The sequence below is a fragment of the Callionymus lyra genome, chromosome 17 (assembly GCF_982586985.1).
Source record: "Callionymus lyra chromosome 17, fCalLyr1.hap1.1, whole genome shotgun sequence".
In the NCBI taxonomy this organism is placed as follows: domain Eukaryota; kingdom Metazoa; phylum Chordata; class Actinopteri; order Syngnathiformes; family Callionymidae; genus Callionymus; species Callionymus lyra.
The window spans coordinates 2,234,465-2,252,213 of record NC_141834.1 but is presented as its reverse complement, the minus strand read 5'-3'; the positions used below and the strand labels follow the sequence as shown (position 1 = coordinate 2,252,213).

At 40.4% G+C, this 17,749-nt stretch overlaps 2 protein-coding genes across 3 annotated transcripts in view; one reads left to right on the top strand and one right to left on the bottom strand.

Moving 5' to 3' along the window:
• Positions 1-1,569: 1,569 nt before the first annotated feature.
• Positions 1,570-6,226, top strand: gja10b (gap junction protein alpha 10 b). The gene is made up of 2 exons (XM_087812066.1): positions 1,570-2,965; positions 6,188-6,226. Exons 1-2 carry the CDS (start codon positions 1,574-1,576, stop codon positions 6,224-6,226), a joined length of 1,431 nt encoding a protein of 476 aa, XP_087668192.1. The 5' UTR covers positions 1,570-1,573.
• Positions 6,227-7,899: 1,673 nt separating this feature from the next.
• bach2b (BACH transcriptional regulator 2b) overlaps positions 7,900-17,749 on the bottom strand; it is a 55,955-nt gene continuing 46,105 nt past the window's right edge. For both annotated transcript variants that reach the window (XM_087812235.1, XM_087812236.1), the window contains 2 exons: positions 12,652-12,858; positions 7,900-12,458 (listed from right to left, as the gene is read on the bottom strand). In XM_087812235.1, coding sequence (XP_087668361.1) covers positions 11,979-12,458; positions 12,652-12,858 — 687 coding nt within the window. In that variant the 3' untranslated portion in view covers positions 7,900-11,978. The remainder of the gene's footprint in view (positions 12,459-12,651; positions 12,859-17,749) is intronic.

Here is a 17,749-nt window from a genome sequence, read left to right as displayed (position 1 = left end):
TAGGGCTAAACTGGACAGCCTTATTAAGAAGGCCGGTTACGTCCTAGGGCGCCCCCTGGATCCTGTGGAGGAAGTGACTGGGAGGAGGATACGGAGCAAGCTGGGCTCCATGAGGAGGAACTTGTCTCACCCTCTCCAGCACACACTGAGGGCATTGAGGAGCTCCATCAGTGATAGGATGCTCCATCCCCGGTGTGTGAGGGAGAGGTACCGCAGGTCCTTCCTCCCTACTGCCATCAGACTCCACAATAACAACACAGCCAGATAATTATCTAACTGCACCTTTCTTGCTATTTTTTTAAATATGTGTATATAATATAGTGCAGATTTATTTTCTATTCTATTTAGATTCTTTCTTTTCTTTTTAATATTTTATTTCTGGGTGTTTTTATTTTTCTTCTGGTATATTGCTCTTGCTGTTTGTTAAAAAGAATTTCCCCTTGCGGGATAATAAAGGGATTCTGATTCTGATTCTGATTCAGAAGATCATTTTATCAATCTTCTGCTTTTTCATAATGGGGAGCCGGAGTCTACCAGACTACTAGGCTTGCTACCCTATGACGCGGCACACATAGAATAAGAACACTTTTCATAGGTACTTGATTTTTAAGTCCATAACAAAAACATGTAGGCTGTACAAAGATATGAATTGTTTCTTAGCAATTTCGCAAATGGCAAACAGTGCAATAGGTAGAATTTTATTGATTCCTCAGGAGGTCTCCTTCGGGAATTGCTTACCTCTATGAATTTAATATTAATTTCTTACTTTTTCCAAGTAATTCTATTTTAAAAGAAGGTGATGGAAAAAGGTGGAGATAATGCTGACTAAAAAGTTGCAAAGGAAGTACCTTTTAATAGATTTTATTCACACATTTGGCAGCAGGACTGGAACAAAAGTGACGTGTTTCATTAATGTCAATCACTGAGGGTGTTAACGATGCACATACATTTTGTCGAGGCAAATTGAGATTTTGCAAATATAAACTATATTTACCCATTTAACATTTCTTAATGGGCATTTTAAAGTCATCAATTTTAGTGTTTTTGGACTGTGGGACAAAGCCAGTGCAAGCTTTGTGTTATTTCAAAAGCTGGAATTCAACCTAATTGTAATCTCTAACCGTTAGAAAAACCATTGCTGCATATTCATGGAAATTTCTCTTTATTAATTTTCATGCTGCAGAGTTTAACTGTATATACAAGAAGCAATCCTCATTAGCTTATTGATATCTGAGTTGCTGCTGATTCCACTGTAGTGTCCTCCTAAAAGTGTCAGGATAAAACTAACCCCAGGGCATGTCGAGGTCATGTGGCGGATCAATGGCAACAAACCCGAGTCCTAGTTCACAACAGCAACAGAATCATTGTTAGCTGCCGTTCACAGCAAAGTATGTTTCTCACAGGGAGGACAAACAAAGGTCCGATATCTCCAGGATTCAACTTTCAGTTCACTATGGGTGGTCACAAATGACACGAAGAGGTTATCAAGTGAGTGAGTACAATCCTTTTTGTTGACCTGTTACGGTGGAAAAAAAACTCTCCTCTGTTTGCAGCGATTTCATAGTGACAGAAGATGGGGGATTGGAACCTGCTCGGCAGTATCTTGGAGGAGGTCCACATTCATTCAACCATTGTAGGGAAGATCTGGCTCACTATTCTCTTCATATTCCGTATGCTTGTCCTCGGCGTTGCGGCGGAGGACGTGTGGGATGATGAGCAGAGTGAGTTTGTTTGCAACACAGAACAGCCAGGCTGCAAGAACGTCTGTTACGATCAGGCGTTCCCCATCTCCCTCATCCGCTACTGGGTCCTTCAGATCATTTTTGTCTCCTCTCCGTCTCTGGTCTACATGGGACATGCTCTGTATCGTCTGAGGACCCTTGAGAAGGAGCGACACAGAAAAAAAGCTTTTCTGAAAGCAGAGCTCGAGGGCACTGACCCGATCCAGGATGACCATAAGCGAATAGAGCGTGAACTCAGAAAACTAGACGAGCAGAGGAGAGTAAGGAAAGCTCCCTTACGAGGATCATTGCTACGCACTTATGTCTTCCATATCTTGACCAGATCCGTTGTGGAGGTGGGGTTTATTATTGGTCAGTGTGCTCTGTACGGCATTGGTCTGTCTCCTTTGTACAGATGTGAGAGGACACCGTGTCCAAACAGCGTCGACTGTTTTGTATCACGACCGACAGAGAAGAACATCTTCATGGTGTTTATGCTCGTCATTTCAGGGGTTTCCTTATTCCTCAACCTTCTAGAGATATTTCATCTCGGGCTGAAGAGGATCAAGCTTAGTTTGTATGGGTACAAGTACGCAGATGAGGACAGTGTGTGTCGGTCAAAGAAGAACTCTATGGTGCAGCAGGTCTGCATACTGACCAATTCCTCACCTCAGAGGTTGATGCAACTGACAAGAATGAGTTGCAATACATTACCAGATAGCCGCAAAGATAGTATTTTGGTGGATTCTATCCCTCAAAATCAGAACCTCTCTGATTGCACCGACCTGCCCCAGGAGGCACACCGGCTGAGCCACGCTCAAATCCAGTCTCTTCAGCAGTTTGCTGCTGGGGAGTATCGCCACACCCTCGACCAAAGGAATCAGTCAGGCAGCAGTGATGGCTCAAATGCACCTCAGGGGCCCACCCTGATGCTGCATGCAGGGCCACGTCCTACACTGACAGGCAACAATATGGAGATCCCCCCCGCCCTGAGGAATCAACTCAGGAAGTACAGCAGAGTGAGCAAAGAGTTCAGCGATTCAAGCATGTCGCTAGAGAGTGGACACTATCCCACAGCCAGGAAGTGCAGTTTCATGTCCCGCGGTCTCTCAGACGGAAAACTCGGCTCTACCTCTGACAGTGCTGATTCTCTGGGAGACACAGATGTAGAAGCCCAGCACCACGACCAGGGAGAAAGTCCAGCGTCAACTCCACCACCCTCCAGTGGGAGAAGGATGTCCATGGTGAGTGACTTTTTCTCTCTGCTACCTATTGAGAAATATTATTGCAGTTGTTTTATTATACGTTTTAAGGTCAATACCATCAGCACAATGTCATTTAATGTCATTTCCCTAATGTTCCTTCTTTGTTGTGTTAAGTGAGAGTACTTGGTGATTGCTGTGGTGATAACATCTTTAACAAAATTCTATAATCAAAGGTAGGACTTTATCCTTAGACATCACCTTGCTGTGTACATGTAAAGCCAGGGGTGTGCATACCTCAAATGGCTATAGGTGTTTTTTTTTAATGAATCCCAGCAAATTTAAAATGTAATAGGAATTGAGTAAGTATGTGAGCATGTTAGCTTACACCAACTGTTACTGCTCTGCATTAAAACCTCACACAATTTCCATCTGATTCTCTGGTTTACAACTTCTACCATTTTTTAAGTTTACGACGTGAGCAAGTTTTGAAGGTGTACAAATCTTTCTTTGGTTTCAGACAACTCACCAAAACACATTGATGCAAAATATTTTTTTATTTCCTGAGCTTTTATGTAACATTAATTTAATTTAAAAGCAATGGATTTATTTTGCCTTTACAGAAAAATATAGTAAAGAATGAAAGAAAAAAACCCTCAAAGTTAGCCAGAGGGTTCCAAAGTGAGGCAACTGGTGTAGATTCCTTGAAAGACGATTCACATCTTATCCAAGACGATTTTTCAAAATAACATGTTTCTTGCTTGGTGATGCAGGGAACAATTGGGATTGATGTGTTGGTTTTACAAAGTTGTCAGAGTGGTTCCACCTTTGCAGGCTGTAAGCAGCTACAAAGGGTTGGAAGCTCCCACTGTACAGTGAATTGTAGCGATAACAAGATTCCAAATGTTAATATTTGGGCAATTACCTAAGGAGGGAGCTGAGCACTGCATTGTGACTGTAATGTCTGAGTCCCCCATCTCTGTTGAAAAGGGTTTCTCCAGCCGGATGCAAGTTCTATTCTAGTCATGTCCCTGATGATATATTTAACTGGACCTCAAAAAACTGTTATTTGGACTCGAAGAAGCCTCTTGGATGCTAGGTAAAGCGTCCTACACAGTCCAGTTGCCTCGCCTTGGAACCCTCTGGGTAATAGATAAATGAGAACCACAAGTAGTGCCTCCACCAAAGAAACCCTAAATGTCTATGTGAATATGCATCTGCTGATACATTATCTCTTGACTCTTTTTCTAATTGTTTGACCTATACATTTTGGTAGCTTTATTTCATATATTCTGAGGATGTTGGAGCCAGAACCAGAAGTATGGCCAGGCATCCCAATACCTCACATGGCCTGGACTGTAGAAAATAAAACTAAAAGTTTAGTCCTAAACCAAACACATGGGGAACAACAAAGGGTCTAAAAGCTATTGAATTTGGAGAATAACATAAACATAAGCTGTCTTGTTAGCCAGCAGTTTTCTAGAAAAAATAAATGTCATCAAGACAGACGTTTATCACATCAAATTTTAATAAAGGCTTGAAAAGGCCTTCCAGCTACTTTCTGTAAATCTTTCCATGTTGTGCTCTAGAGAAGGGAAGTATAGTTTTGGGTAATTACAGGTGCATGAACAGGAACAAAAGCCAGGAGGTTGTTCATGTTGAGGAACAATCTGACCTACAGCAGCGACGAGTGAAAGAAAGGAGTGCAGATATCCCTCAAATGTCTCCGAAGTCAAGACCCTGGTGTGAAAAGTACGGTTAGGAGCAGAAGTATAAAGGGAAAGGTACAAGCAATGGAAATGTAAATCCAATGAGAGTTATGCTCTTGGAGTTATCAATATGATTTTTATCTTTTAAATTGCCCTATGGAAGCAAGTGTCAAATCTTCGAGATCCTAATGCAAAGGTTTTTAAATCCACACCAGCAGAGGATAGAAGCCTTCTTTAGAAAAAATGACATTTAAGACGGAAGACTATTCTTTATGCTTCTCAAAGTTGGGCCAGCTGTATGTATTGGCACCTCATTTCTGCAGCTTAATCTGGGAATAGAAGAAAAAAGGAAGCCGACTCAATACTTTCTCATAGACCTGTTAAAGATAACCATCTTATTTTGCATTTTGAAGTGTATTGAACAATGATTAGGAATAGTTTGTAATTGTTTTCACAGTACACACCACCTTTAGCAAAAAAACAGAAATTGTAAAACCAAAGCCCTTAAGTTATAATCACCTGACCAGAATTTCAATATATATTAGATGTGTATCCATGTTTCACCTTGAATGACAATAAATTAATTGGCAACACGCATCTTTGTCTGTGGAAAAAGAGGCAGCATTCTATGTCACCCTGATGAAGTACGATATAAGTATTATTACAGAGTTTACCTGGCAGAGAAGAGTAGCGTAGCTGCTGACAGGAGTCGTGCACTAACTCATAATTGTGGGAGGACGTCCTGTTTGAATACTGTGGATGTTAATTCATTATCAACCTTAAATGTTCTTACTGATAAAATTGTCGTTTTAAATATTTGTTTCCACAAATGACCTGCCTCACTCTGTCTCCGATTGGCTGCTGTATAATAAGTACTGGCCAATGGGAGGCAGTGTAAGAGGGCCGACGCACCTTCCTTAGCTAATTGGGCTTTCATACAAAAAAAATGCAGATAAAAATCCCTAACTTTACCAGCCATAAACCCTTCTAAGACCATCACATTAGTTTCACTATCTTTGACAATTCGAATCAGAACTTTTTTCAAGCATATTTTCACGTTTCACTTCAAAAAGTTATTTCTTCTAACCCTAGCACTTTCAAATTGACTCTATAATGGATTTTTGTGTTGCTCCATCAGCCCACTAGAAGGCGCCTTCTACTTTATAATAGTTTAGTTATTAATGCTAACCTTTTAATGCTAACCTTAACAGATTTTCTTTAAAACTGAATCTATTGGGCCCTAAGATCCATGAAAATGCTTCATGAAGTTTCATCAGCCCATCACTACCTGTGTCATCTATTCCTATTTCTAAAGGTTAAAAATAAATAAGATACATAAGCCTTAAATTACATAAATTGAATAATGAATAAGAAATGAATAAAACTAAAATCAAAAATTAAATTTAAATTACTGTCATTGATCCTGACAGTAGACGGGGTAGCAGAAACCCCCTTTTCTATTGAAAATCAGCTGAAAATAGTCATTATTACCGTTTTTCCTGTAAATAACTTTGAAAACTGTGTTTATTATTTCACTTCTTTTTATCTTTTTCAGAGTATGATTCTGGAGCTGTCCTCGATAATGAAGAAATAATTGCTGCACAGTGAAAGCCGTGAATGCAAATATATGATCCGGAACTCCTGAAAGTTGCACCTTACACACCTTAAGGTGTTTTGTCAGTGGAAACAAGTGTTTAATTACTTGCATCATCAATTGCGACGTGGATGAGTCTTGCTGGAAGATGCAAGACATGCTATACATGGCAGAGACATTGTCGCTAATTCAGCCAGGTAATAGGTAGAATGTCTTGAAACATTTGAATGTTCAGAAGGGAATATAAAACTCTGGACTCTGGAAACAACATAAAGTTCTGTCGATTGTCTTGAATCCAGAATATTCGGATCTTAAAGGTATCAAAAGAGTTCTGATTTGAGAACCAGATTTTCTATTAACACTAGGAAATTGAAATTTCTTTTATGTTTTGTAGCACAAAAAAACTTTGTCTACAGAGTTCAGTCTAGAAAAGCCTGAAAAAGTCTGTAATAAAATGTAATAATCATGCATATTGGAAGTACCTGGAGGCAGGACTGAAAAAAAAATGCTTAAAGGTTCAGGAGCACGGCTCTGCAACTAAGTATTACTATATTTGTGACGTTTGGCTAAAAGCTCATGACATTGCTCATAAAATGAGACCTAAATGTATTTGACAGGAGAATGTAAACGCACCATTTTCAAATCTAAATTGATCCTAAATAAAAACATTGTAATTTGAAATGAGCATGTCAATGTCTATCAAATTCAGAAATGTATATAGAAGGTTCAAGAATGTATAATGTTTTTTGTTTTTCTAATAAAAGATCAATCTGAGTGGAGTCTCCTCAAATTTGTATCCAGAGCTGACTCGTCTAATTTGAGGAAAGGTTCCCAGGAAGAAGATGTGGGGCGGCCAAGATTGTTGTCCAGGTTGTTGTGTGTATGTCTCTACATGTTTCCTGTCAGGGCTGGTCTTCATCATCACTGTGTCAAGTTGCTAATCCTGGTTTCATGAATGATCTCAAGGTGCCTTCTTGGGAGGTGTGTCTAAAGTTGCTGCTTTAGGGATCATGATGTGTTGGCCTTAACACCTGTACCTCCACTGTATAAGTTCACTACCCAGTGTGAATCGGCAAGAATAAGAATCAACACTGATTCTGAGGCCACGCTGCTCAGCAGGAAAGATGAATGATTGATCTTCAGGTCTGGAAACCGTCCTTGCCCTAAAACTGAGCCAGATGCCACTGCATAACTGGGATAATTGTGACTAGGATACCAAAACAAGAATCCTCAGAAGACTTTGTCACATTGAAAGAAATGGGTTTGGTGGTTTTGATACTTTGTTAGGATCCCTCCTCGTCATCTTCCTGTTAGTGTGTTCCAGGCCTGTCCAGTTAGGAGGGGACCATGGGGCAAAGCCAAGACTAGGTGGACAAATTACATCTGTACTCTGACCCGTAACCATCTAGAGATCCTACCAAATGAGTTGGTGTCTGTGTCCAGGAATAAGGGTGACTTCGTCTCATAGATGAATTAGTTTAAGTTTTTGTATTACTGTCCTAATATGATCTTCAACTATAAGCAAGTTACAACACATTCTAGCTGATATAAAGCTAAAAGTTCAAATGTAAAACAATCCAGGCTTTAATTAGTATTTTAAAAATAAACCCTCCCTGCAAAGACAGATGTTGTCCCTCAGGCTTATACAAACATAAACAAAGGACAAAACAAGGTGATATGCATGTTTCTTTATTTCATAAAGAGAAATGGTGTCTAGACAAAAAGTCATTTATATAACACTAGCAACTGAAATGAATGAAAATGGGGTTTTGCACAATACAGTATTTACAAAGGGTTATTAAGTCATTGAATTCATTAGGGTCGTGTAGCATTTGAAAAATTATGAAGGTAAGAAGTTGTAATACAGAAGAAGCAAATTACAGCTATTTCAAAAATGACAATATTAACACAAAACAGTCTCCTAGAAAAAACCCAAAGAAAAAAAGAGCTGGAACTACGGCTTAAGAGCTATTACATTAAAATGATGCACCAAAAAAATCTACCAATACAATAATCCATATCATTTGTGTAAAAAGCATGTAGAAAAAACACCTGATGCAGTTTTGCTGATACAGTCATTGACCAGTTATGAGAGGTATGAAGGATTCACAGGTAGATACGTGTGACAAAGTCCGCACTGGTAACTCGGGATGGGGGACCGCGGCCCCTGCATACATACACTTCACTTGAATGTGAACTATGGCCTCTGCAAGTTCTAAGGCAAACATTGGAGGTGCACTTGAATCCTTGTAACACAGAGCCATCCCGAATAGCTGTCTCTTTACTCAACGTCAGAAACCAATGTGAAAGAAGTTGTGGGACCTGGTCACACCTGGATCTTCTACTTGTAAACATTTGATTTTAAATATGTGACTTCTCGACCACAGCTGTCGGACCAGGATGCACCACTTTCTTTGAATCTAATAAGAAGTCTTTGAGAAAAGGCGGGTTTTTATTTGTTCATAGTCTGTTTTAAAACAACCTTTGGAGTTGGAAAGCCAGTGTTTGTTTTAGAGAAGCAGCAACAAAAAAGTTCAAAGCAAGAAACACGCTCAGCAACAATGTGAGCTGGATTATCTAACGGCAGTTAAAACACAAATCAATGGCCATTAAATGGAAACCCAGTATCATCTGGCCTTTGTCAAGGGTCACTTTGGGGTCCCTAAATGATCAAACCAGCCAATTTTTGTAATGATTAAAAGGTCTCAAATGTCCTAAATAATCAGCATAAATGACACCCTGAGACAATAATTGTGTAGTAACTTCTAAGTATTGTCATTGAGCAAGCAGTGACGAATATAGTCTCAAATCTAAGTGTTTCATTGATCTTATAAAAAAAATGTTGGTTACAGGGATCTTGAAATTACTTTTCCAAACTGATCTTAATTAACCCAGAATCAGAAAAGTTTCATCAAACTGTCTGTAGTATCAGGTGAGAACTCGGACTGTCACAAATCCTTTTGTTAAAAAAAGCAAGTCAAACACATCAGACAGCTTTTAGAAACTCTAGTGTTAACCACATTCAATTATTTCAACTCTGACTTAAAACACCACTCATGGTGATGTTGGAAATTCTTTCGTTACAGGTTAAAGAAAGATTTTATGTTATTGACTTGGGCCTGTAAATGTTAATTTAAGGGTAATACAATCTATTCCTTCAGATTCTAAAAACAACAACAAGGAATATATTTCAGCGCCCATCTATGGCAATTTTTTTTTCTAGGATTGCAAGATTGTGTGTTTGTGTTTTTTCACCCAAAGCTAATGACATATGTAAATGTGTCAATTTTTATCATTCAATAAGGACATGGGCTACAATGTTTAAAAAATGAACTCCTGTTTCCTGAACATGCATTCTGCAAACAAAAAGCTGTATTGAAAAAATTTTGTTTGGCTTTACAAGATTTTGAATCAGCAAGAATAAACACAATGAGGAAAGTGCAACAATAAACAGTTGACACCTGTGCTAGCATAAGAATTTTGTGTTTGTGTGCGTGTTTGGGCTTGTTGAGTCTTCTACTAAATAGGGACTCAACCCTTTTCGATAGCTATAATACATATTAAGAGTTACTCTTAGAAACATAACATGATCTACGTCTAGTAATTTACAGTAAAAATCAGGGGAAACTTGACATTTTATCCAAAACTTTAAAGCTCCAATCCAATATCTGTCAGCGATAACCTCCTTTGATTCAGTCTAATCACACAAATTGACTTTATCCACATTGAACGGTGGCTGTAGCTTATTCTCTTAAAGGTTTCTGAATGTCACAATCTGTACAAGGATCTCCAACACAGTCTTTATAGAAAAAAGAAAGCATACTATGTTTTCAATTGAATTGATTTTATATTCCTGGATTTATACCTTTAAGATGATCATTCCGGTTTATACATCTTTGGTTACGTCTACTTTTGTTGAACTTTCTTTATCTTTAAAATGTACAAGTGGTAATCTGTGAGATAGAGGTGTTCAAAGTCACCACCCTGAGAAGCCAATAAGCAGCACTGTGCAGAAAAGATTTCTAATGACTCACGTAAAAGGTTGTCCGGATCCTTGACATGTTGTGACTTAGATCGTTTTAAAAGTCATGATGTTTGGACTGGAGCTTTAAATCTTTTTGTTGCAGTTGAACCTCTTCTCTGGGGTCTGGCGTTCTAACATTACCGGACAGTATTTTAAAGGCAGACCGCTCTGGAGAGAACTCACAAACAGAAGCGAGACAATCTAACTAGGCTCATAGCGAGAGGCAGCATGCATGCACATCACAGAAGAGGATGTTCAAACAAATGCACGAGAGGGCGAACATCTTACTTTTTAAGTGGACAACACATACACCGTCTTAAACGTCAAAATCCACTCTCAATTAGCTTATTTGATTAATTCCTAAAGAAAGACAAAAGCAAGGAGCCAAGTGTCACCTTTCTCTTAAGAGACTCTTTAGGTTTCAGATACATCTTTGTTCCAATTCTTATTCCAGCTCAAGTGCCACTTTAAGTGCTCCAGTACCAGACCGTGAAAGGAGTCTGAAACAAGATGAAGACCCTTGTTGAAGTGCTAAAAGGGCTCTGAGAGCCGACGGCTGGAATCCAAAAGTGCTTTCACTGAATCCCCGATAATTTAAATACAAGTATCTGAAACCCAAAGAGAGAAATAGTACACAATTCCTTAAATACTGAGAAGAAATAAACACAAGGCTTTTTCACATTTAAAGAGGAGTCAAAAAAGGAGCTTGCCAAAACAACAAAACAAACAAAAAGAGCTTTTGTACATGCATGGGGCTCAAAGAGTGTAAATGCGATTATGGTTCATCAAGCTTGTTTCCTGAGTATCGAACTCCCGCTGTGTCGGGGAGTGTTGGTTTAGGCAGGACAGAAAACAGCCAAGAAGTAGCCGTCCAGGTGCAGGATGTAACCCCGGTGAAAAAAAAAGATCTACACCTCTACCTTGACAGAAGCACCAATACACTCATCATGCTCCGAACTATGTACACGTCTGCCGAGTCACATTTACGACACTTATTCCTACTGTGGTATTGCTGATGAGGGGGGGGCGATAGAGAGTCACCGGATCGCCATGCTCGTGTTTCCTTTCTATTCAGTGCTGCTGAAGGCAAAAGTAGGAATGTTTACAGCCTGTACAAAATTACACAAGTACAAACGCCAGGCGCTCAAAGACATTTTTTTGCATATGAACATTAGACTGCATCGATACTTCTTTGTGTAGAGAAGCTTGTTTTTTTGTTGTTTTTTTTTTTACATGATTTCTGTTGAACATTCAGAAGATTTTGTGTCTTTTTCCTGAGTTTGCGTGATGTGACGAACAGGGCCACTAAGATATCGAGAAGTCCAGGATGTCCAGAAAGAGATGGAGAGAGGTAGAGCAGATCGACAGAGACAGCAGGAGGGGTGTAGAGAGACGGGTGTAGAATCGAGAGGAGCTGTGTAGGTCCGAGGTTTCAATCGGTGGAGGAGAGAGAGCCCGCTGGAGTGGTTGCTGCCCGGGCGAGTTTAGCACCGTGGTAACGGATTTGGTGAGAAGTTCCCACTCTGTCATGGTACGAGGAGAATACCTGGAGATCAGTATTGCTGCTGTTAAGACAACTTTAGTGTCAACCATTCAGAGAAAATACAACAAAAAATGACTTCACAAAAAAACACAAAGCTTGTTTTCAGTGAACACTGGCAGAGGCTGACCAACGAAACAACCCTGAGCGAGGGTTTGTCAAATGAGCTTAAATAAAAAAACAAACATCTACTGAGCACAGTCTTTCCTTGGCTGTTCGTCCGTCGTACACTTTTCAGTCATTTCCTGGCAGAAGTCCACCGTCACCGCCTGGTTCTTCTCCAGGAGACCCTCGTGGTACACTCCCGGGTGTTGGCTGTCCATATCTCTGTCTGCACCATTTCTGATCGCCGGGTCGTGCTCGCCTTCTGACGGTCCCGGCGACCCGTGGAAGCTCGGCTCCGGCGTGGCAGAGGCAGAGCGCGTTGTGAGGTCGATGCTGGCGGTGGCGGGTCTGGCGGGGGTGGGCTTGGGGTCGTTGTGGGCGTCGTTGGTGGAGTTGGCCGGTCTCAGCACTGGGCAGTAGTGGTGCAACGACTGGACCTGCTCCGGGCTGAGCTGGACGTCCCGACACACCTCCTGAGACAGACACGAGAAATTCTCCCACAGCTCGCCCATGCACGCCTTCAGCTGGTTACGCTCCGTCAGCAGCTTCTCCTTCTCGCACACCTGCGAACGTACACACACCTGTCACTCTCCAGAGAACCGGCTCTACTCCGAGTCTCATTGATGTCGAAGGTTCTGCCGCTTATAAGAGACTGTCATATAGTAACGTAGAAAATACTTTATAAAGGATACAATTTTTTCTTATGGGTATCAAGATAACAGGTGTGTTTCTGGGTGTGTGTGTCAGTGGACTCACCAGTTTTCGGATCTCACACTCCAGGTTGAGGATGCAGTCCAGCTTCCTCTTGCGACACCGCTGCGCCGCGATACGGTTCTTGCTCCGCCGCCGTATATCGTGGATGAACTCCAGCTGCTCTGACGTCAGTTTGTGCATTTTCACCAACATTTGGAAATCATTCCGTGGAAGATTTGTGATATGATCTACGGGAAATGGCAACTTCACCTGGAAAATAAAACAAATTACACAGAATGAGTATTTATAGCTTCTTTATAAACATTTTAAAATGTGAGTGTCTGAGAGATATTTGTTTATGTGGTTTTGTTTTTAAGTAAATACGTATAACTATTAACCAAGAATTGAATAAAAAAACAAACTATTATTATATTATTATTCTGAACTTTAACTACCCAAAAGAGGGCATGAGACAAACACCATTTGAACACCTCTGCGTCAACACCTGTCTTCAAAACAAGTTTTATCTTGAGATAACTGGAGATGCTGTATTTTAAATCCTTCACACTCCCAACAGCTCACCTAAGCTCTGTGGCGTTGACTCGGAAATAACGCGAGAAGGTGCGAGGAGTTATAATTACACACGGATCTCAGCGCGTCAATATCGCAATAGCTTCGATTGGCCACCAGATGGGAGTCGCGAGCTTCTCCACTTCCCACCATGGAGGAGCTCCTCCAGGGGATGGGAAGAGGTGATCCAGGAATAGAGCTGTTCTTGATACGTCCCGGGGCACATGGAGCTGTGCCAGCGTGACAGATTGGGGGACGGGGGACGGGGGACGGGGATTGGTTGAGGGTGAGGCGACTGACTTGTGAACCTGATCCAAAACTCTGTTAGGTGATATCTGCAGGGGGGGGGGGGGGGCTACATATGTGAAGCAGCAACCTGCATCAGCAGCGGATGCTCAATGAACATGATAAAACAAACAAAAGAAAAAAAAAACATCTTTCATGATTCTGGCAGCAGATCATAAACAGGATGTGTCCGCCAAGGATGTGACAAACTATCGTCTCCTCCACAGCCCAGGGTCTCTCCCTAAGGTGATAGCAAACCTTATGATAAGCACATTAGAGGCTCATCCACCCCAGCGGTACATGCCATCACCAGGGAGCTGTGGCTGCCGGCATCAGCGGTAAACAACAAAGAGCCAGAGGAAGAGAGCTGGAAGCCGCTGAGCTGCAGCGTACACTCCAGAAGTCAAACAAAGAGGATGTGAGGAGATTCTAGCCGGCTACCATAACCCCCTCCTGATCTGAGGAGATCCAGACAGTTGAGGTTGTGGCAGCACCCGACACTAAACCTCGCTGGGTCAAGTCCCCCCCTGCATCCACAGACCTCACCCTCCTCCCCACATGCTCCTCTCAAGTGGAGCTCCAGTTCTAGTCATCTCGACATCTGCATGCAGACACATGAATAAATGATGACCAGAGCTTTCAAGGCCACATTCAGCTCTCGCAGCCCCACTGGGCCGTGACTGCCGCCTCATAGAGGGCGACCACTGCAGCTGGTGGGACATCTCTGTTTGGATCAAGTCGCCCGGCAGAAAGAATCTGAAACCAGGCTACAAGAGGAAGGAAAAAAAAGAGAGAAGACACAACGACCTTGTGAAGCTGCCCCCTCCTTCTTCCCCTTCCATCCAACAGTCACCGGTACACTGGGGAGGGCTAAATTTAGACGTTCCACCAGAAGAACCAGTTCAGCGGTGGTGCTTGATGACAGAGTAGGCTTTCACGATGGTCATAAATTCTCCACCAACTGTTCTGGATTTGTCTCTTTCTTGATGCTCCTCATGATCGTCCCTCTCCTTCAGTCTCCCTCTCTGGGTCGTTACACTGTAAATGGGCTACAGAGTGAAAACTAGGGCTCATCAGTTATCGAGATCTGGACTGTGCTGGGCTGCGCCCCGACAACTCTCCAGACAATTGATGTTCTCTAAATATAATGGAAATGGAGCAGGTGTGAAACTATTGATAATAAATTGTTGACTATTGACAAATGTTGTTCTTCTTTCCTCTTTCTGTTTTACTAACAATAAAGCTAGGGTCTTAGAAGTCAGTAAAAGTAAAAGTATCAATATGAAAGCTTTTTTTCAACTTCATATTTTCTGTTATTTTTGGTTAAAGATCCATCATGTATTAAAAATAACATTTTAACCATGTTCACAATGTTACTTAGTCTGGATGACCCAACTGTCTGTGATTGTCATGTGACCACCAAACTGCTTTACAGCTGTGGGTCAGAGAAATAATTTCATATTTACTGTACTGAGAGACTTTTTAACAGCCTTTTTCTCTTTTTGTAAACAAATGTACATCTGAGAATTGGCAACAGCGAAACAGAGAATCTATGACATCATCCTGATTAATCTATAAAAAAAAATTTAAACTTGAAAAACATTTTATTGCACATTACATTTTTCAAAATGTGATTTAATTCCATTGTGTTTGGTTCTATTTCTGGGTGTAGCATAACAAAGGAAGAAAAATGGCTTTGAAGTCATTCACATGAACTGGAAAAAAGGCTCTTCAGACAACATCGCTCTACAATTGCCAACATTTTGAAGACAGCAAGCAACTTCAAAAGTATTTTTAAAGTATTTTCTGAATCTCTTGTGTTGGGCTAATATAAAAGCAATTTTAAAACAAAAGTTTTGTTTGGCCGTAGCCAGTTTTGTCTGTACATAAATCAGTAAATGGCTCTTAATTTTTTGTTTTATTTATTTTTATGTTAACTTGAATCATTTATTTTAGCATCCTATAACTACCAAATGTTGTTTTGATTTTCAATTATTTTGTGAATGTGAAACATCTTGTTTAACAACAGTCCAAAACATGAGTGTGCATGTGTGCGTGTGTTTGTTTGCTGCTACGTTACAGATGCAATCGTTTCACTTTCACGCGTTAAAGAGGATCAGTGTCAGTTTCCTATCATTCTTATCTTATCATCAGGCTTGTCCTGTTTAGCTTGTACTGATGTCCTCTAGCAGCGTTATCTGCTCCTCAAGTGTTTTCACATTTCTGAAGATAAACCTGGCATCTTTATTTTAGTGGGATTTACAGAGTCAAATGAGTAACATGATGACTTGTGGATACACTTTACAGCAGGGATTTCAAAATAGTGCCGGGGAGGCCACCAGAGGTAAATTCAACAGGACGGGGGTCTTTGAGCGGTTTTTAAAAATAAATCTCATTGATTTTTTAAATATATTTTTGCGTGAAATTAGGCCATTTATGTCCATTTATATGTGTTTATTATAATTGATTACAATATATATAATATTTGATATTATAATTTGTATTCCTTAACCTTTGTGTTATGTCAGGGTCAAGGTGACCCGAAGGCCTAAAAAACAAATGAATTTGTTTTATTTTTTTGGGTCAAGGTGAATGACCTCCCTGGCTTTCAGGAATAGATATGCAGTGGTGGAAGTTTCTCGTCTGGACCCAGAAGCAACACAAGGGATAAAACAATTACATTTGTTTTTCGGGGCTTTGGGTCACCTCGATCCTGAGATAATACAAGGGTTAACAATCTTAAATTGAATAAAAATCGAGCCCCTTGCTCGGTCTGAACTCATAAAAACCAAGACAATAAATGTAGGACCGCAAAATATCCGGTCAAGGGCCAAAAGTTTGAGGCCCATTCTTTACAGATAATTAAAATATAATAGTATCCACTCAACCTTCATCCTCAAGGCTCTGGTTACTCTAGAAAGGGATGATTATAACAAAGAAGTCTCTTCTTGTTACGTTCTATAAAAGTCCCATTAGGAATATAGCAGTTGCCTTCTATTACAAAATATGATAAGAAATAAAAAAGAAAGAAAATGCTAGAATAGAAGCTAGAAAATGGGAGAGAAGCATTCATCCATATTCAAGTACGCCATCCTTCTCTTATCTTTTGCTCATCAAGCAATTGAAAAAAACAATTTCTTGTCGGCCCTGATACTCTAGAGTGACATTTTCAGAAGTTAAGCGATATTAATGTCTGTGCACTTCCCCCTGTCTTGTGTTTGGCTCCACAATACGCTGATGCTTCAGCTTTTGCTTCCTCCTTCCTCCTACTCACTCTCAGATCAATATTTGCTCCGCTGCTGCCAGACGATACACTGCACTGGGCTTCACGCCTACAACGTGAAAGCGAGAGAGACGAACACTGCTTGTGCTCTAAATTCTGAATCGCCTTTGTGTGCCTGTCTTCATAAGTCACATGATAAATAAAACACCTGTGGCAATTCTTCAAGCAGTGGAGAGACTCCGCAGGAACATTCATCACCAGGACCATCACCGGAGGTTTGGCCCAATTCACAGTAACTAGGACACACCGGACTCTGTCTCCTTTGACCTGATGTGTGAGATTGAACCACAACCGATTTCCTGCACAAAATAAATTTGATTTATTTATCTTTAATTAAAAATAAAAAATAAATACCCGAATTATAACCCAGATTCTTTCTGGTTTAAATACCAGAAAGAATCTGGGTTATAATTGAGGTATTTATTTTGGGCCATATGTTGCTCAGAAAGCAGGTTAAATATTAAATTAAAAAATATGTGAGTGACTTGTGAGAAAAAAACACAAGACTCATGATCAATCAAGTGATTTTAACAAATACAAGTCCTGGAATAAGATCATTCTGATTCGTGAAAATCTAATATAAGTCACACTCTTCAAAAAAAACCTCTCTGGTATAAGTTGCTATCAAATGATATTGCGTAACTAGGACTGAAGAGTATTTAAACGACTGCTGCTGTATCACAGTCTCATCCATCTTCCTAGAACACTAAACCACTGGCCAAAGCTGTTCTGCTGATGAGGCTCATCATGAGGAAAAACCTCTCAGATGACCTTGAGTGAAGGTGGTTAACTTCAGTGTGCGTACATGGGTCAGCCTGGTCAGCAATTAAATGACTTTCTCTCTGTTTGAGTTTCTTTCAGATGTCATGCTTTTTTCCTCTGTCAATTCACTCTGTGTGTTTGTTTTTGTGCCTCAATGACATTTTAAAACAAACGTTATATTTATTTGGCAGATAAAGCAGATAAATTCTTGGTGATGACATTTTGCAACCTTTTCTGAACCAGCAAAGATCTTAACCCTTG

Excerpts from the sequence above, each read along its gene's own strand:
- gja10b (XM_087812066.1), top strand. The coding sequence starts at position 1,574 with ATGGGGGATTGGAACCTGCTCGGCAGTATCTTGGAGGAGGTCCACATT. Across the intron at positions 2,966-6,187 it reads GTGGGAGAAGGATGTCCATG|AGTATGATTCTGGAGCTGTC; the intron begins GTGAGTGACTTT and ends TATCTTTTTCAG.